The sequence below is a fragment of the Pipra filicauda genome, unplaced genomic scaffold, assembly GCF_003945595.2.
Source record: "Pipra filicauda isolate LSUMZ 115617 unplaced genomic scaffold, ASM394559v2 scaffold430_size1018388_pilon, whole genome shotgun sequence".
NCBI classification, from domain to species: Eukaryota; Metazoa; Chordata; class Aves; order Passeriformes; family Pipridae; genus Pipra; species Pipra filicauda.
Window position 1 is genome coordinate 999,674 of NW_024104566.1, and position 18,618 is coordinate 1,018,291.

Consider the following 18,618-nt stretch of genomic DNA (forward strand, 5'->3'; position numbering starts at 1 on the left):
GGAGCAACTCTTTCCACTGCAATCAAAATGCCCTTTCCACAACAGAGGGGCAGAGCAACAGAAGCGTCTTCCCAAAGGCTGGGCTGAGTGTCAAACCATCCACACCAACACCCAGCCCGCCCTGCTTGCCAAAAGAAAACACTTGCAAACATAAGTACTTAACAAAATATTTCAAAATATTACTTCCCACTGAAAGGAAACTTACAGGAGGGCTTCAGAAGGTTTTTCAGAATGGGTATTTCTGCCAGCTAGGCTGTTGGCATCACTAAAGGGAAATAAATACTGTTTAGACATCCATTTCAAATTGGCAACAAGAAAAAAAACCAACAAAACAACTCTTGCTATGAAAGTCTGTGTGCAAGACCGGGTATGCATTATACTAATAATGTAAAGTAGATGCCAAAAAAATTTAAAACAATCATGCCTGTTTTTTCTAGACATATATAAGAAAAAAGGTCATTATTTATTTGACCTGCATTGGTGATCAAAAGAATTTTTTTCATATAAGTCACAAATAACCACATCACTTAAAACAGTACTTTTATGCTGTGATTTCTTGGTAGCTTTGTTGAACAAGAAAACACAAAGAAACTACCCAGGTCCTTTTTCACCCTTAAGTCATAATATATGGGAATATATGGAAATGAGTGTAATGTACTCCTTAAAGTAAGGCAGGTAATCCGGATCAGCATGTTTGGCAAATCACTGCTCAAATCAAGCTCTGTTGAGGAGAATCTGGATCAGGATAGGCAGCATCAGCTCAGAAACTTTGCTGAGTCTGAACAGAGACAGTAGGAGGTTTCCCACCTGTTTTCAAGAACTATTTCCAAAGCCTTCAGGGCTGTAGCTCATTTTTGTGAGGGACTGATGGAATCTTTCTCAGAATCACAATATGTTATCTTGCTTTGCCTCTATTCCATGCTGGCCTAGACTTTTCTAAACACAACAGGAGTCAAATGAGCCAGCCTTTGGAAATACCCAAGTGTTGGTTAGTTAAGGACATTTAATTTCCTCTGGGGCCAGGCATTGGTCTCCTGAAGAGCAACAGAGCCAAGTTAAAGCTGAGGGAAGGGCCTCCATGGTCACTGTCATAGAGTCTGCAGTAAATTTGACCACTATAGGCAATGAGCACAATCTCAGGGGGGTGGGTAGGGGATGGGAGTCAGAGTTGCAAACCTTCCACAGAAATACAATAGATTTTAGAGGAAAGTTATGGAAGGCAACTGTTAGCTCACTGATTTTAAGGTTTCCAGGCAAATGAACTTTACAAAGAAAAAATTAACCAATGCAGCAATGCTTCCATGAATGAATCTGAACTGTAGGTTCCTTCTCTGTTTATACCGCATGTTTGAATAAAGAGAGGGGAACATCAGTTTCCATTTTTTAATTACAGTACTGCTGTATACGAGCCCTTGTTAACAAGGCTGTCAGTCTTACTTCATTATTTACCGGGCTACCCAGTTAAAAAATGCTTTGCTTTTTTACTTGTTCATTACAAGCTTGACCTGCATTGGTGATCAAAAGAAATTTTTTCGTACAAATAAAAATTATTCCCCAGCCTCCCAGTAGGTGATATTCACATACAAAATAAAGAGATATTTCTAGATATTTTTTAGTGACTCCACTCATTTGAGGACTTAATGAAAACTTTTGCTGTATGGCCAACAACCTATGCATTCAATTAACCTTGTAAGCAAGGTGTTTATTCAGACTGGTGCCTGTATGCAAGACCTGCATGAACAGCTCAAGGAATTACCATCATTTGTTGAAAGCAAAAGAAACAAAAAATCCCTCAGCATTTCCTTTACTGTTGCTCCTCAGAAGAGAAGTAATAATATGGCACAATTCACATACTCTACTAGACTTTACAAAGCCTCTGCAAGTGCAGACATAACTACAGCACATGCATGACTGGGAAGAAGGAGAGAAGGAAAAGAGGTATAAGGAACATCATTGTATCATTTATCAATGTTCTTTGAGACCATTTCATAAAGAAAAACCACTTAGGTGCTTCTTGAGGGAATACAGAGGGAGCCAATTTACCGAGTCTAGAACCATACAAGGTAAAATGTCCTTCTAAAGACTCTCTAGACCTCTTATCAGAAGGAAAACCACATTCTTCTCCAAAATTTCAAGTGTGAAAAAAAAGGGTTTTTTTCATAGTTGCAAAAATCCCCCCACAAACAAGTAAACCAGAATACCTGCATTTAGAAGAGTTTTCAGACATCAACAGCACAGGGCAAGCCCCTTGTATCCTTTTGGTGGATGCATTCAGGTGTGATTGATCCGGCTCTGCCCCTTAAGGACTCTTCCTTTCTTCAGACTGAAAAGCTGTACAGGCTTAGGGACCCTGTTGATCACTGCTGACATACTTCAAAACATTCATATTTTGTTAGAATATTTTCCAACCGCAGCCAGCAATTTTTGCTGTAGCTTTATTTAAAATAAATAAGTGCTTTTGAACCATGGGAAATTCACCTGCTCAGGGGGGTAGAGCATTCAGAAGGATTCCCCCTCCATTGAGATGTAGCAAAAAGTTGGAAGCATATGAAAGCAAAGGTTTGTAATAGAAGGAAACTCTGCAAACTTCAATATCCCATACATGGCAGACTGCTGTTAAACAAACAGCAAAGAAGGTGACAGGAGAACCAAGGCCATCAAATAAATGACTGGCAGGAATTACAGCCCAACCTCACAGTCTTGCAGTTTCCTTTTCCAGTCACTAAACCACATGCCTAGGTTTGGGTCTAGCAAAAGTTTAATACTAACACCTCAAATGCACTTACTGCAATCTAACACATGTTTCTGGATCTTCCATAAGCAGTGTTCTAGAAGGCAAGTTGCTGCTTGTGAGGACATGCCACCTGCATGGGGAGATGAACTGCTCCTGATGCTGCACAAACGTACTGGCAGAGCTTTAGATGTTAATCCAGAGCTAACAGGACCTGGCTGAAGAAATTAAGGAATCAATGTGGGAAGAGATTTTGTTTCAATTAAAGGTACACCTTGTTTGCATCAGTCCTTGGAAGAAGTCATGCTGTGCCTCTGGCAAACTGTGAAAGCATAGGGCAGCTCCCAAAGCTAAGAAGCTTAGCACTGGTGGAATTACCTGGGTGAAAGCATCTTCTTCCACTGAAGATAAGTACATGCATTTTAGCTGCTGGTCTGCTGCACCCTGAAATTGAGGGACTGGTTTACCAAAGCTCATGATACTTACTATAAGTATCCCCGAGGCCCAATTCACCAGACATCACGGACTTCACTCACCCACAGAAGCCCAGCCCAAGACACCTCTGCTCCCAGACTCTACACATTGCCCAGGAACACAGCCAGGTACAAGCGAGGCAGTGTTTGCAGCTGGGCTAATACATGAAACAGAACCTCCTTCTAAGCCAGTGAGGAGAGATCCTTACCTAGCCATGCTGGGGAGCAGCCCAGAAATCTCCCATCGCACTCCATAGGGCAAGAGCAGCCACACTGCCCAGCTGTGCTCACCTCCTTGGCAGCTCAGAGCTCCCCCCGTGCACAAACGATGGGGATTTTGTGTCAATGTCAAGGACAGACACAGGAAAAAAAATAACTCTGGTTTTTTTAATATGAGACTGCTGTCAGTACCACGAGAGAATGACAAATCTTTCCTTGCTGAGGTGGCAGAGCACAATTTTAATTATTTTTCGAATAAATACAATGCTTATATTTATGTTTTGCTGATTTAATAATTTGAGAAATGTTTACATAGCCATTAAAGTTATTTTTTCAAGGTACATAAGAACATTCTATAAAAATTCTTTAAATAAAACATTCAAAAACACATTATTAGATCTTTGAAATGTCACAGATCTTATTATATTTTATAATATAGTAATTAGTAGCACAGCTATTTCATTACTCTTTCCAATTGCATACATTCCTTTAAACGTTTAATTTTGATATTTTTTTCCCCTTGGAAGATATTAATTTTATCTTTGAAGCCAATGGACTTGAATAAAGGCAATACAGAATGATAATCAATTCTGTTTCATTATATTCACATATAAAGTGTTTATCACTGGAGAGTGATTTAGACTTTTATGTATGTTCATGCTTAAAACAATAAAAATAAAACCAAACTGCACATATCAAGTTTGACATTTTAAGTAGCTTCTAGACATCACTTTCCTTTCTTCCCCCCCCCAACACACTTTCAAAATCCTGTGGTGATTTCAGGCGCATCGATTTTTGGTTCCTCTGTCTGCTACATCTTCTCACCCCAGTTTTGTGAAGACTGATTAGAAAGGAAGTTGTTAATGCTCTGAGCTTCTAAAAAAGAGTCCAGGATAATACAAGACCATAAACCAAGTACTCAGACAGCAGAAGCCACTACTGAGAACATTGGTTATTAAGTCCCATTTTCTTCTCATGTGGATACCTGAGACATCCTCAAAATTTCCTGAGAGTTTTGCAAAAGACATGAGGGGGTAATTATACCCTTATTTATAGTGATTTTACATTTTTGATGATGTTGTTCGTTGCTTGTTTCAATGGAAGTAGCAATTATGTAATATATAGTCTGTCATCTATTTCCATACAGATTTCTTAAACTCTTCTGACCATGAAGAGAGGAGCTGTGTCTGACAGGCTTTGATTTGCAGGACCAAAGCCTATACCCATCATACTGGATGGCAAGAAGGGAACAAAACTAACCTTTGGGGCATCAATACTTTTCAGTTTCATGTGCAAACCAATATGGTTCTTCCAAATCCAGACCAAATCAGTGAACTTCTATTTTTTGTCCACCACTGTGAGACTCTATAACTCCTGCTTCTTCATGAGCCACAATAAGAAGGAACAGAGTATTGATCCCCTGCAGCCTGTGAGGATGCTCACTCTGCTGGATTTTCCCCTGAGCTTTTGCTAGGGCACTGCTAAATACATAATATTTATTTTATATACCTATTTATAAACTTGATGGTAGAAGCAGGATTAAGATCTCTCATTAAAATACCTATACCCAAAATTTTGGTAAATCCCAATTAAATTCAGCATATTTGCTCTGTTGTAGCTGGGCTTAAATAAAATTTTGCCCAAATGGAAAAGCAACCATTGTACACACATTTGGAAGTGAGCCTGAATTTCTGTTACATTTCTTACCATCCCACTCTGTTATATTATCGGTAGGTCTCTGCCTGTAGTGATGAAATGGTATTTAGGTCAATGTGTTCTTTGTTAATTGTATTAGCCATGTGCCTAAGACTTAGGCTTCCTCTTTTCCCAGCACTGCCTCTGGCTATTAACATGTGGTCTTTAAATATATTTCACTCTTAACTGTGTACTTAATCCGTCAGGTGAGATGGATAGAGTCTGTTTTAGACAGACTAAGATGATCAGTGGAATGCTAGTTACAAAATTCACATGGGTGGAGAGATCCCTTTTTATATAGAAACACAAGCCATTTTATATACTACTTTTTATACCGAGTCTCCAAAAATTGAGGAGAGAATTACATTTGTGTTCTGTGTATCAGGTCTAATTGTATTCAGAACACTTTTTTTTTATTATTTCTGCAACATATTCTGGAATCTTATTTTGTAAATTGCATCATTTTCCCTTGGAAAAAAAAAATACAATATTGGCTTTTATCTTCCAATGAGTTTTTTTGCTTTTGTTTAAATCACATTTTATTAGCATAATTTTTCCTCACATGATAGCAAAGTTAGAACAGAAGTGTGTTCAAACACACATGTATATACCTCCTGAAGCAGATTTATCAAATGGAAAACTGCTTCTGGCTTGGAAACAGAAAATTTCTGTACTAGCAGTATGGCAAAGTCCAGCAGAAGGAGCTGTATTACTTTAACTAGGAGCATCAAAATCAGAAGACCTTTGAGAGATCTATATTCAGATGTAAAGAGAAATGCCTTCTCCCTGTTTATTTACTGAGTATCATTGGATTCTACACACTAGCCAAAATCCAGCCAGCCAGCTGATAAAGAATTATTGAATTCCAACACCAGCAGAGACTAGAAGTTTCCCTTAGCTAAGCTAAAGTCTTGCATTTAACTTTTTTCCCCAAAGACATTCACTACCTTTTGAGCAGGAAATAAATATCCTGAAACTATTTGCTAACTGTTCAGCTTTGAAAGATAACATGTGTTCTGAAAGCCTCAAGATTAGGGCTCTGTAAAATACTTGTCAGAGGACCCCGGTCCCTTCCCTTGGGCTCTGCCCATCACCGCTGAGTCCAGGTAGTTGTGGGGTAGCGTTCCAAGAGCGCATTCCTCAGCTGGGCTGTGTGGATCTTGTCTCTGGTCTCTACAGTGCAGATGACCTGGAAAAAGAATTAGGACCATTCCTGATGCATGGCAGCAATCTCAGACAAAGGCATTTCCAACTTAATCCTAAAATACAGTCGTAAAAACAAAACAATCAGTTCAACATAAAACCTCTGGACCTCACATCTCCTGTCTACGCAGGTAAGAAAACTGACATTGCAGATATCTGGGGCTCACCCAGTCCTTCTGCATGGTCATAAAACCTTCCAAAAGCTGTACTTTATTGCCTTCAAAGTTTAAAGAAGACAGGCTGATCCTCTGCTGGCTCCTGGGCAAGAATGCTTGTCTGCTCTTGGCCTCCCTGAAGTCATCTGTTAGTAGCTTCTCTTTTCTGTTCCCTGGGGTGTGTACGTGGCACTGCTGCCACCTCACCACCTCTGACTCTTACCTCACCACATTTCCATATTTCTGGGAAGTATTTGTTCCAGTGCCTCCATCCTTCAAGCTTTTTATATTCTCCTCCTCCTCTTCTCACTCATGGAGTTATTCTCCTGTACTTTTTAATCTCTTCAGTGTTTTAACTAGTTTCATCTCCTCATGCACCTTCTTGCTTTATTCTGATTTTTGTTTGCTTACTGCATCACCTCTAGTTTTCTGTTATGGGTGTTCTGCTGCTAAATCAAACTAATCTCAGGCAAAGCTAATCTTGAAAGTTTATTTAATTCTTCACTTGCCTCCACAAATACTGTTGACAATCCTGTCATGCAGCCACTGAAGATAATAACTTCAATGTCATTTTTTCAATTCTTCTATAATCTCTCTTTTCTACATACTCACATCTCTGCCACATCACTTGAAAATCTGGGTGCTACCAAAGATGCGGTACTGATGTGAAGGTGCAGAAGGAAAATTATACCTCACAATTTTAGACTACTAACTTCCATCACAGCTGGTCCTACTGGAATTATCACTGATGTTGAAAGTACCACGTGGCAAAAAAGACCTCACAGAAACATGGAAATCTAGCAAGGAAAGATCCAAGATGAGTCATGGTGCAAGTACAGAGAGTTCATTATAACAGGCAAATCTACTGAGAATAGAGAAACAACTGATGGTGGGCTGCTAGAGACAGATGCCCTGTATAATGCTGCTGTCAGAGCTGCATCCTTTTCAGAAAGTAACAAGGCAAAACCCAAAATTTTGTCTAATCAAACAGATTTCTAAATAAGAACTTTGTGAATTCATGTTTCCTGGAACGATCTTAAAATAACAATAAATCTTTAGCAAAACCATTGATGAAAGGATAGAACACTAACACTCCAGGTTGTTCTAAACAGCTCACTTAATTAGAAAATTGGCTACAGCTTCTTAAATATCCATCATGAAATAAGCCACATTTCTGATCTGGTCTTGTAATTCTTTGCCTCTTGTGCTGAACATAGTTCTATTCTTTTGGTTCTTTGGAATGCAAATTGGATGCTAATTTCTTCCTCCTCCAAAAAAAGTGGGATTTAGTCTCAAGAGAAGGTCAGGCATAGAGGACAATTAATAATGAGGGAAGATGAGAGAACACGAAGATTGGGAAAAATATCTAAAGGCACCGATGTACCAATACCTATTATCCACTCCCTGGTTCACATAAAATCCCTAAAGCTTTGCAACCATATCTTCAAGAGCACACACTCATCTCTCATGGAGTCTGTAATTAAAAAAAGCAACATTTTCCCTCTGCCAAAGCAATCATGCCTGCTTTGTCCTGAGTAAATCAATTGCTGCTCTTGGAACCAGTCTGAACTTGCCAGGTTCAACCTTGAATGTCTGGCAGCAAGCAGTTGCTCTGCACTGGGTGCCAGCATGGGAAGGCATTTTGATTTATAGAACTAACTATCCTCTCTGCCCTTTCCTTTCTGCTAATGATTGAAGCCAGATAGCCTTGGCTAGATCAGAGTCAGAGACCTTGTAAACAGTTTGGATAAATACTGTCCTTTTGTTCTGTGCATGCATTGCATCCAACATGTGATCTGGGAGATAATACCTTGTAGTGTATCATAAAGTAGTAACAGCAAGAGCAGCGACAACAAACAACTCCAGAAATTTACCTGATTTTTCACACTTGTCAAATTGAGGAACAGAGAACATTTGCTCACAGCAGGAGGGAAGAGAGAATCACACTCTACCTCACAGCAGCTACAGATCTCAACAGCAAGGAAGGCAAGTATTTTCTTGCTCAGATTAAGCCAATTTACACTGCCGTTTTATTTTCACAGAACTGCTCTCTCTTACTTGCTTCACCTGGGATGTATAATTTACATGAGTGACCAACAGGGCAATCCTCATATTCATGGGGAGGTATATGAGTTTATATCTATCTAGAATAAAGAGCCACCCAGGTTCTACTTGCTACAGGAGGTTGTCTGTCTGTTGACAAGCTAAGAGTAAGTGCTCCAAAGCGCTCTTATTTAAGAACAAATGACAAAACCTATTGCTGATGTTTTTTGTACTCCAGGCAAGATAACCTATGACAACTAGAGAAAAAATTACTTTAAAATTTACTTTTACTTCAGACTCAGTAGCCCTCAGAACTATAGATGGGATTTTTGATCCTGCAGAGCTCTTATTGGCTGCAGGGCCACCTATGCACAGTAGACCTTTCTTTCCTGTGTATCAAAAAATCCCACAAAACCAACAACAGAGTACATTTTATGCATTTCTCTCCAATATATTATATCCTTGCTGGATTAAATAAATAAATATAAAATTGTCTGGTCCAGTAAGACCACTAAAATAACCAACCAGATGGTACTTGTACTGTATTTAGAGTTCCGCTCCCTGTGTCAGGTAATCTGAAGATTGATTCCAGCCTAAGGGTTTAGGTAGCCTGATGGATTTTTTTGTAGTAACCCTACATGTAGTTGAAGACAGAAGAGACTTCACTGTATATTGATGGCTTGTGGGTTTTATTTAATGACCAGAAATAATTGAGAGAGTAGGACAAAGGCAAAAAAAAAAAGATAAAGCAAAAAATTGATCACAAGTTATTACTGTGCAACACCAAAGTCCAGATGTATAAATTCACATACTTATAGGAATTAAATTGATTTCAAAGAGAGGAAAGTTCGTAACTTCACAAGGGGAAGAAATTTGAAAAGTTCTGTGCTGAGTATAGTGGGCACTTCTACTCCCTTTTAACTGCAAGTTTCATAATCGGGGCACCTTGCCTTTTTTTTAAAATGAGTTTGGCATGCCTCTTGGCTCCCTGATGCCTCCTATCTGTAGGCTGTGTGTGCAAATAAAGATTTTGGGTGGACATACTTAGCCAATGTTAGAGAATAGAGAGAACATGAGCAGTATTGCTGAGTCAAGAGGTTTCAGTCTTTTGTTCTTTTCCGGGCTCCATGTAAAGGTAGATCCTAACTAGCTAGTGCAGTTCTTTATGTCTTTGACTCATCCTTTGAACCTTAATTTCTTCAGTCCTAGACACCATATTCATCATCTTTTTCTAAGATGTTGTTGTTGGAGAATTCACATAACTTAATATTCATGATACACCACATTTAGCAATATTATAGGTTTGTTTGAATGAAAATCACTCGAGTTAGGAATGAAAACTTTATTTATATAGGCTAGTTTCAGTTTTATATTTAAAGCAAGGGGTTTAATTTCTATTCGAAAAAATTAGCAACTGGGCAATTTTCTGATTTATTCAGTAAACACCCAGTGTAGGTTACTGAACATTACAGATTATTTGGTAACAGCACTTCGGTTTATGGTTTGGGGATCAGCTGCCAGATAGTCCCCAAGGTCAGAGTGATGGAACGCTTGAGAAAGAATGCAACAGCTGTCACTTGGTTGTGCAACCTGAGCCCTTATCTTTTGGCATATTCGTGCAGTGGGGTTGGTGAGCAGGAGCACGAACGAGCGACTGACACATTACGTAAATCAGATAATAATCCAACAGGTCTGCTCTTACCCTCCCCAGAGCAGGGTTCTAATTTCTACAACTAGGGCAGGATATTCTGTACCTCGTTAGTCTGCTCTGGAATGCCATTAAAGAGCATGACCGAATTCTTTTGGAGGCCTCAGAAGAAATGCATTGTTGAACTTCCCACTCCAAGTGTCTCCATTTTGTAGTTGGGGAAGTGAAGCATGGAAACATAGCCTTGCCCAGGGTCATGCAGGAAATGCTTTAGGAATGATAGCATTCTTCTCATAGCTGTACAGCTGCCTGCTCCTCTGTATTTGCTTCACAGGGCAAAAACATGGAATATGTTGGCAACTGGGGACTCTAGCCCAAAATACTCCCCTCCAGCCTTTTACAAAATACAAGTTGGCCCAAAGGAATTTACTCAAATTGACCAGAGCAGACTAAAATAATTTACTGAGTTCTGGCCTGAGGTGAATAAACTATGTGGAAAGAAAAGGTATTACACCATACAGAGCAAGCCAGGAACTCCAGCACCACTGGGATAATGAGCAGTGTTACTGAAAAGGCAACATTTGATTTATGAATTAGAATTTTCTTGCCCAGTCAGAGGGAGGAGTGATGTGATGGATCTTCTTTTTACAACTAATCTCTTCTGAGTTACTTAAAACCACGGCAGAGTGATGCTCCCTAGAGGTTTGAAGTGAACAGACCAGACAAGCCCACAGCATGAGACAGAAGGGAGGTCAGAGAGAGCACTGCCACCAAAGCTGCTCCACAAAGCTCCTGGGGCACTTCAAGACCCTGCAGGCCTTCACTGCTCTGTTCCAGGATGCTCCTGTACCTGCCGGTCTGATTACACTACAGTTTCTGTGGTGAGAAGGAGACTTTTCTAGAAAATTGATGAGCTCAAAGATATTTTATTTCAACTGGGTTGCCTGAATCCAAAAATGAGACACCCCTTAAGCAGGCAAGATACTGATCTACAGCAGAGCCTTGCATGGCTTCATAGCAAAGACTGTCCTTACCTTATTAAGGTGTTTATTGATTTTTCTCATTGACTTCTCTCTGAGTCAATAATAATATGAAATTAAAGGAATTGAAATCGTTATAAAGAGGTTTACAGATGGAAGCAATTTAAGTGATAAATTGTCCCAATTTAATCTGAGGAATATTACTGATAGAGAATAGAGAAAGTTCTCAGAGGCAAGTTGTAGCTTCCTCCCATGAACTGGATAATCCTTTAGACCTCTGCATCCAGTTAACTGGTGACACTAGCTGATTTTTTTCATTAGCTCTGATTTTTATTTCTGTCTAGATATTCCCAGTCATCTAACCTGCTTCAATAGCTATAAAATGTGAAGCCTACCAGATTGATTATTTGTATGATTTGCTAAGAGTTATCTATTTCAATATAGGGACTTTGAAAGTAATTTCCTAACTGCTCAGGTAAGAGTGAAGTAGGGTGTAGTCCTCTGCAAGAAAGAAATCCACCACAAGTCACAAGGGAAGAGAATCTTAACTGGAGGAATGAGCAGGCAGAATCCTACAGAAACTCCCATATTGTTCCAAAGAACATGACCAGCTGATCCCACTGTATAAGGCACTTCATTAAGAATCAGTTTAATCTAATATAGCCATATTCCTTCCTTTTTTTTTAATTAAAAAAATCTCTTATTTTTGCCAGTAAAACATTTCAAAAATTATTTTTCCAGAAGTGCAATTTGAACATAAAGTTTCATTTGGAAAGTCCTTACTCCTCCATGAAGTCAGACTATCAGCAAGGATCTTCCCACAGAGTGTTCCAAGCATGCATTAGATGAATAAACACTAACTGAGAAAGGCATTTCATTAGAATGAAAAAAAAAAAAAATAAACCAGCAGCTCTATCTTCCTGATAAGCAGTGACTAGAAGCCAAGTTTCTCTTCTTTGGAAATGAAGGGGTAAATCTAAAAAAATTATTAAATACTGAGACGACAATCTTGACAGGACTGATTTAGTGCTTCAAATAAGCAACTACACTTACTGCTCTGTTCTGTCAAACACTTTATATCCACAGTCAAAAGTATGCATTAAAGTTAGAATGGAGTGGGTATAGCTGTAATGCCTTATTATTATCACCAGTTCAATATATGGTCATTTTGATTCTTGGTTCAGATTTTAATGCATGCTTAATTTTATGTGCTGAGATTTACACTGATAAAAATGCTAAAGTTCATTTCAGGTTTGCTTTAGTAGCAAATGTTTAAAATGCTTTGGTGACCCAGGGCTTTGGCTCTTAGAAACAACAAAGAAAAAAGCAAAACCTCCCTCATGTGTATTAGCTTTACTATGAAAATAAGTATTTTTTCTGTGTCTGGTTAGAGCAAATTCATTTTGATGCTGAAAGATAAATCCTGCATTTTTGTCCTTTTTGATTACACTTGTTTTAGTTTTCAAAGAAAAGCCTTCCAGTTCACTAGGTGTCACCAGATAAAGCTGCCTCCAAAGGCACTGAGGTCTGTACGTCTGTGTCACTACTTTGTTCTTCACATCTGATTATCCAATAGCCTCTCCCAGACTGATTAAAAGACATCATGCAAATCCAACATCCAATTAAAATATTCAGGAACGCAAATTCCTCCCTTTCACCCTTCTGTAGTACAACACTGTTAGATTCTCGAAGTGGACAGTCAGTGAAAGCACATTGTATTTAAAGGGCAGAGAATAGCACATGGCACTGTTTTCATTCAGGGCCTGTATTTACTACATGTTCTGATACAATTGACTCGTTGGGAGAGGTTGCAAGAGCAATGGAAAGTTGTTCTAACATTCTCAGTTGAAAACCAAGACAGTGGATGTCATTTATTTTACTTAGTAGCAGTAACAAAAACTACAAGCCTCACTTAAAAAAAATTGCACTGACAACTTCAGAAGAGTTACAGGGTTTGTTGAAACTCACCTTGAGTGAAAAGGGTTTTCAGAGCTAAGTCAGTCACTCAGAGGGATTTATCTACCCCTGCAGTGTCATGCTATCCCCAAGTTACCCAAAGCTGTAAGCTGGCCTGTCATTATGGCATATTGGGGAAAAATGAAGTTTTAGTCCCAGACACTTGAGAGAACTGATGATATCATGTTCTGAAAAATGTTCATGAATTTTATTGTACTCTTGTTAAAGTGAAATTTAATCTACCTCTTCTTTATATCCTCAAGTGAAAATATAGAACAGGTTTCTGTATCCAGGCAGGAAATTAGATATAAAGGCCAAAATCGAAGAACTAGCTTACTCAATAGCATTACTGCATCTCAGCTATGAGACTGTTTAGCAAAGATCCTTAATTTGACTTGTGGTTTCACAAACTGAGTCAGGTTGGACTTGGACAGGGGTAGCATGAAATCAGTAGGACCACACCTTTGCCAAACCAGTTGAAGTAAGAGATATGCCATGAGAAAAATGGTCCTTTTAAGAGATGCCGTGTTAACACCTCTTCACTGTTACTATATCCAACACTCAACAAAGGAATAATTATTTTGCTCTGTGCTCTTTGTGGGTAAGGAATAAAACTGAGGCCCTAGCTAAAAATGAGGGTTCCTTAAGAGTAAGGGTGTTCTCCACATCACTTTAAGGCGAACACCTCAGACAATTACAGCAACCTACATAGCTGGTTCTTCAGGTTCTGGACGGATGCTGCAGGTTGCTCACCACCTCTGGCACACTGCCACGCCAGCAAGGAGGGTTTGCAAGAGAAACACCGCAATACGACAGCTGGAGTATTTCACCCAGGGTGTTGCAACAGCAGGTAAAACTGGTCCTGTGTTCTTTACATGCCTGCTAAGTGTTTGGCAAGGTGCTGTATAACAGAGAAGAAATTGTCTCTCACACTGCTCGCCAAATCACTGTGCACACTGTATGAGACTCCTTCAACATAGCATAAAGAGACATAGGAAAACAGAGTAAACTAGGGGAGGCCAGTACTACTAAAGAAACTGAAATTGCATCTCATCTTACCTCAACAGTGAAGAGCTCAGATGTCACAAATGTGCGTTCTTGTTTGATATCCAAAACTCTAGATCAAATAAAGGACAAATTAGAGATCACAACAATCCCCTGTCACTGCAAAATAGCTTCTGTAAGTGTTTAGACAGCAACTGTCTTTGCTTCTTTCTGAATTAGACACAATTCAATGCTACAAAGGTGCTTTCAGGTCAGAACAAAAATAAAGGAAATAAAACCTTTCTGAAATATAACAAGAAAAAACCTTTGATTAATTAGTTACTTACACACTTGCCTTCAGAGACATTTAGAAAGGTTTCCAAACCTCTAATAATCTTTGTGGTATTCTGTGATTATATTTCCCTACTACTAGTCTGATTTACCTTGCTTCTTCCCGAGCCAAAATTTCCAGTAGCTTTGACATGTCTCCTGGGCAGTCAGAAATCACAAGGGAAAATCTGCACACTGTGTTGTCAAGGGTCAGGGCACGAGCTATGCACTGTTGCAGCAAATGTAATTCCAGGTTTCCACTGCATATAACAACTGCCACTCTGAAAACAGAGAGAAAAATAGGAGTTTTGATTAGCACTTGTCTGTAAAGGAACCATAAATCACAGACACTGTATTCAATATCAGCTTAAGGTCTGCTAGAACCTACCACAACAGATATGTATTATAAATCAGAGGGACTGCTGGTGCTCAGTATCATCTGTGAGCAGGCAGGGGGAGCCTAGAAACTGGCTACATTAGTTGGTCTGAAATGTTTTCATTTTGCATTTCCTGAAGATCTGACATTTGCTAGAGGTAATTAGCTGGAGAATTCTAGGTCTGTTTCAAGTTTTGAAGTCTGACATAATTTTTCCCTGGAAGTTCTAAGTTTCGGCCTCTTAATGATCAGACAACATATATGTCAAGGCTTTCTGTACCCATTAATTAAATCCACTTCAACTTGAAAAATGAGTGCAGAAATATTTGAAGAGCAAGTGAAGAGCCACATAGTCAGTCCACGAAAATCTCTCTCTGCAGAGTCAAACCTGACCTCTTTAAAACTGAATCTTTGCATTTTCCCTTTTATTTTAGCTGTACTGAATTGGAATGCACTGCTGCTCTGTATGTACTCTGTCAGCCTCTTCTGAAGAATTGCCTCAGCAGTATTTTAGTGTACAATGCTGTGCACTGGAAATTTTGTCTTGAGGGCATGTATGTTTAAATACATTCTGGACTATGTCCTGAGACAAGGCTCAATCCACTTAAGTGCTGAATCCTTAAGCTGAGAGGCAAGGCAGCACTTACCCACATGTTCAACACCAAGCACAAGGATAATCCCTCTGACTATGTGGACTGTTCTCATGACTGGAAGGTAGATGCCACTGGGTTACTGCAGAAGATAGCCTAGCTCCTGTCTCACCACAGACAGGGCTGGTTTTCACAAGTGGAATGGGAGGAGGCAACAGGCTGACAAGAGCAGGTTACTGTCCTGGCAGGAGCAGCCATTCCTCGTGGAGCTGTGTGCAACTGCCTTTCCTCCAGCCATTTGAAAATAGAGGAAAACTACAAGATTTTTCAGGTCTCCTGGCTGACATTTGTCTTCTTCAGCATAGTCTTATGACCTGTGACTGATCTATTCAGCCTGAAGTATGCACCACTGACAAGCCCATTGCCAGATCAGGGGCAGGAACTGCCTTGTCACTCATAGAACAAGTAGCTTTTCACCATTTCCTGGGACCAAAGTGCTCAGCCCCATGCTTCTGCCATGGTTCCCTGTTTGAAACAGCTGCTGTACCTTTTACCCTTCAACTCAGGCAGTTTCCCTGCCACCAATGCTGCAAGTCCAATGGCTCCTTCTGCATCAACCGTGGCTCGCTCATACTCCAGCAATCTCAGCATGGAAATGAGGATGTCCTCCTCCCTGAAAGCAGGAAAGTTGTGTCAAAACAAATCAAAAGAGCTACCAAAATCAGAAGATAATACATTTATGTGTAACTAGGTACCTTCCATTTTCCCAGGTACATATGACCTCAAGGTAGCATTACATAACACTGTGCTGCTGGGGGTGAATGTACATCTCAGAATCATTATTAACTGAAAGACAGGATGGGTTTTTTTACTATAAATATTAACTAAATTCTAGTAGTAAGTATATTCCACAAACTTGGCCTTTCTGTGAAGATTTAGAAGAGTTTTGCCAAGGGCTGCCTTCAAGTGTTGTAGAACACAACAAGGACAAGTTTTACACCCAGAGCATGGCCAGGTACTGGCAGCAGGTGAAGTGTTGGCCAAAGGGCCAGTCTGAACAATGCTTTTAGTATATCATTTAGTTTTAGGTAATCCTGCGAGGAGTAGGGAGTTGGATTTGATGATCCTTCATGGGTATCTTCCAGTATGAGATATTCTATGATTCTGTGATATGTGGGTTTGGATTCAATGTCTTCAGTGCCCCTCTTGAAATGAAAGGTGCCCCATCCCCATGTTCTCACAGTGTATACATGGTGGCATGTCCTGCCAACCTGCTCTCCACCGCCCAAGCAGAACCACCATACCCTGGTGGTACACTGCATTTTTCATATACAGCAATGTTCATCTAATGCTATTCATTTCACTGTTTTTCTTCACCTACCTCACAGCAACAACTTTATCCACAAGTTTCCCAGTCAGCTGCAAAGAATTGCTGCCAAAGCAAACTCCACTCACATCTGCAGATTTCAAAAGAAAAAACAATGAAGCTGGTTGCTTTAGACATATTCAACATTTTTTGGAGTCCTGGCTGGTTTGTGCCCTTAATGAATGCAGCACACTGCTGTTAGATGACCTTAGGTTGCTTGATTTTTTTTCATATGACAAAAATTCGTTTGGTAATGAAAGACCAAATCTTACAGGAAGATTTTGCCATTTTGGATCCCTCCAAGAAAATTCTGATACTTCACTGGCTCTGTTGCACTGTGAGAGTGACCCTGCAGCCCAATGCTTTTCACTGTTTAATGAGGCTTGAAGGAGAGAAGACCCAAGCATGGCACTGGGCTTGTTAGCTACAGCAGGACAGTTAGCAAAGGGATGCAGACACAAGCAGAGCTTACCAAGATGGATAAGTTTTTTATAAAATTCCCATTTAACCCAGAACTTCCAGAGATTTGAACATCAGGTAAACAGAATGTTCTTAAGTTGCTTAACAGTTGAGATTTTTTTGAGCAAATGATGTGGAAAAAACTGTGTCATTTATAAACACTGTTGTTCTGAGAACAGCGCTGTGTGTCTAAATATTTAAGCACTCCATTTTCCTGCCTTTTCACAACTCAGTCTTTTGCACAAGAGCTTTCTCATTGATTTCACTGTTTTAGATACTGCTTGTGAGCACAATGGTCAGACAAATACTCTCATATTTCTAAGTGTTCGTGTGCACTGGAAATAGCATTGTACTCCAGGGAGGTGGTGAGGAAACTGTGGCAGAAGTTGCTCTCACAGCTTGAACTAAATTCTGAGTTTTCAGAGATTTCTCTTAAAATATGTTTGAACTGAAGGAGAAAATAATAAAGTTGAAGAAATCTATTACAACCTTTATTTTACCTCCAAAAGAATAACACATTTTCTCACCTCCATAAAAGTGATGATTGTTGCAGGCCTGGTCTTCAGCTGGGTGGCCAGCCTTTAGGGAATGTTGCAATACAGGGAAACTTTCAGATTCAACCCCCTGAGGAAGACAAGTATTGTCACTTTTTTATTGAACCGGTTATAATAGAGGTCACCACCAAAGTAGACACCAAAACCTACAGAAAGTTTCCTCTTCAAATTAACAATTAATTTCAAGTTGCGTAACAACTGTGCTACCAATAAACTTTTTCCATAGCTTACTTAGGACCAAATTTTTCCAGTAAGAAATTATTTCAAAACACAGAGTTGGATTTCATTTGTTTTGGAAACATCTTCCCATGTTTTTTTTTTTCTGAAATCAAACCAAGTAGCCAAGAGACAGGAGCTTCCCTGGCTCTCAGAGGCTCTCCTAGGCAAACCCCACAAGATCAGATAGTTCCTGTCCCCCACATATGCAGTCTCTGCAAGTCTATCACTAGATACTACTGTCTTTTGAAAGCATCTGTGGTGAAAGCTGCCCAAATGCAACATTTAAAAGGTAAAAGGAAACTTACAATTACAGAAATATGTGGGTTGAGGTATTTGAGTGTAGCAGCCGACCCTGCCAGCAAGCCACAGTGGCCTCCTGCAGGGAAAATCACAGCATCCAGCTTTGGCACCTGCTCATACACCTCCAGCCCCACGGTCCCCAGGCCTGACAGGTACACAGCACTATCCTCCCTGTGGGAAGGAAGGGCACAGATCAGCAGGGGTCACAGTTGTCAATGCAATAATAATTCAATCTACCACTTTCAAAACACTGTTCAGCAGAACACATATGTGAAAGTAAATCACCAGCACATGAGGGGAGGAGGGGATACAACAGAACGGTGCCATCAGACGGACC

The 18,618-nt window shown here is 39.8% G+C and overlaps 1 protein-coding gene across 1 annotated transcript; it reads right to left on the reverse strand.

The window, feature by feature from the left end:
* Nucleotides 1-3,880: 3,880 nt before the first annotated feature.
* LOC113987696 (L-threonine dehydratase catabolic TdcB-like) lies at nucleotides 3,881-18,452 on the reverse strand (the record flags this gene model as incomplete). The annotated part of the gene is made up of 7 exons (XM_039385741.1): nucleotides 3,881-6,307; nucleotides 14,163-14,220; nucleotides 14,531-14,698; nucleotides 15,931-16,056; nucleotides 16,765-16,840; nucleotides 17,736-17,832; nucleotides 18,287-18,452. Coding segments are annotated over 7 exons (790 nt in total), but the record flags the coding sequence as incomplete, so codon positions are not given.
* Between the last annotated feature and the right edge of the window lie 166 nt (nucleotides 18,453-18,618).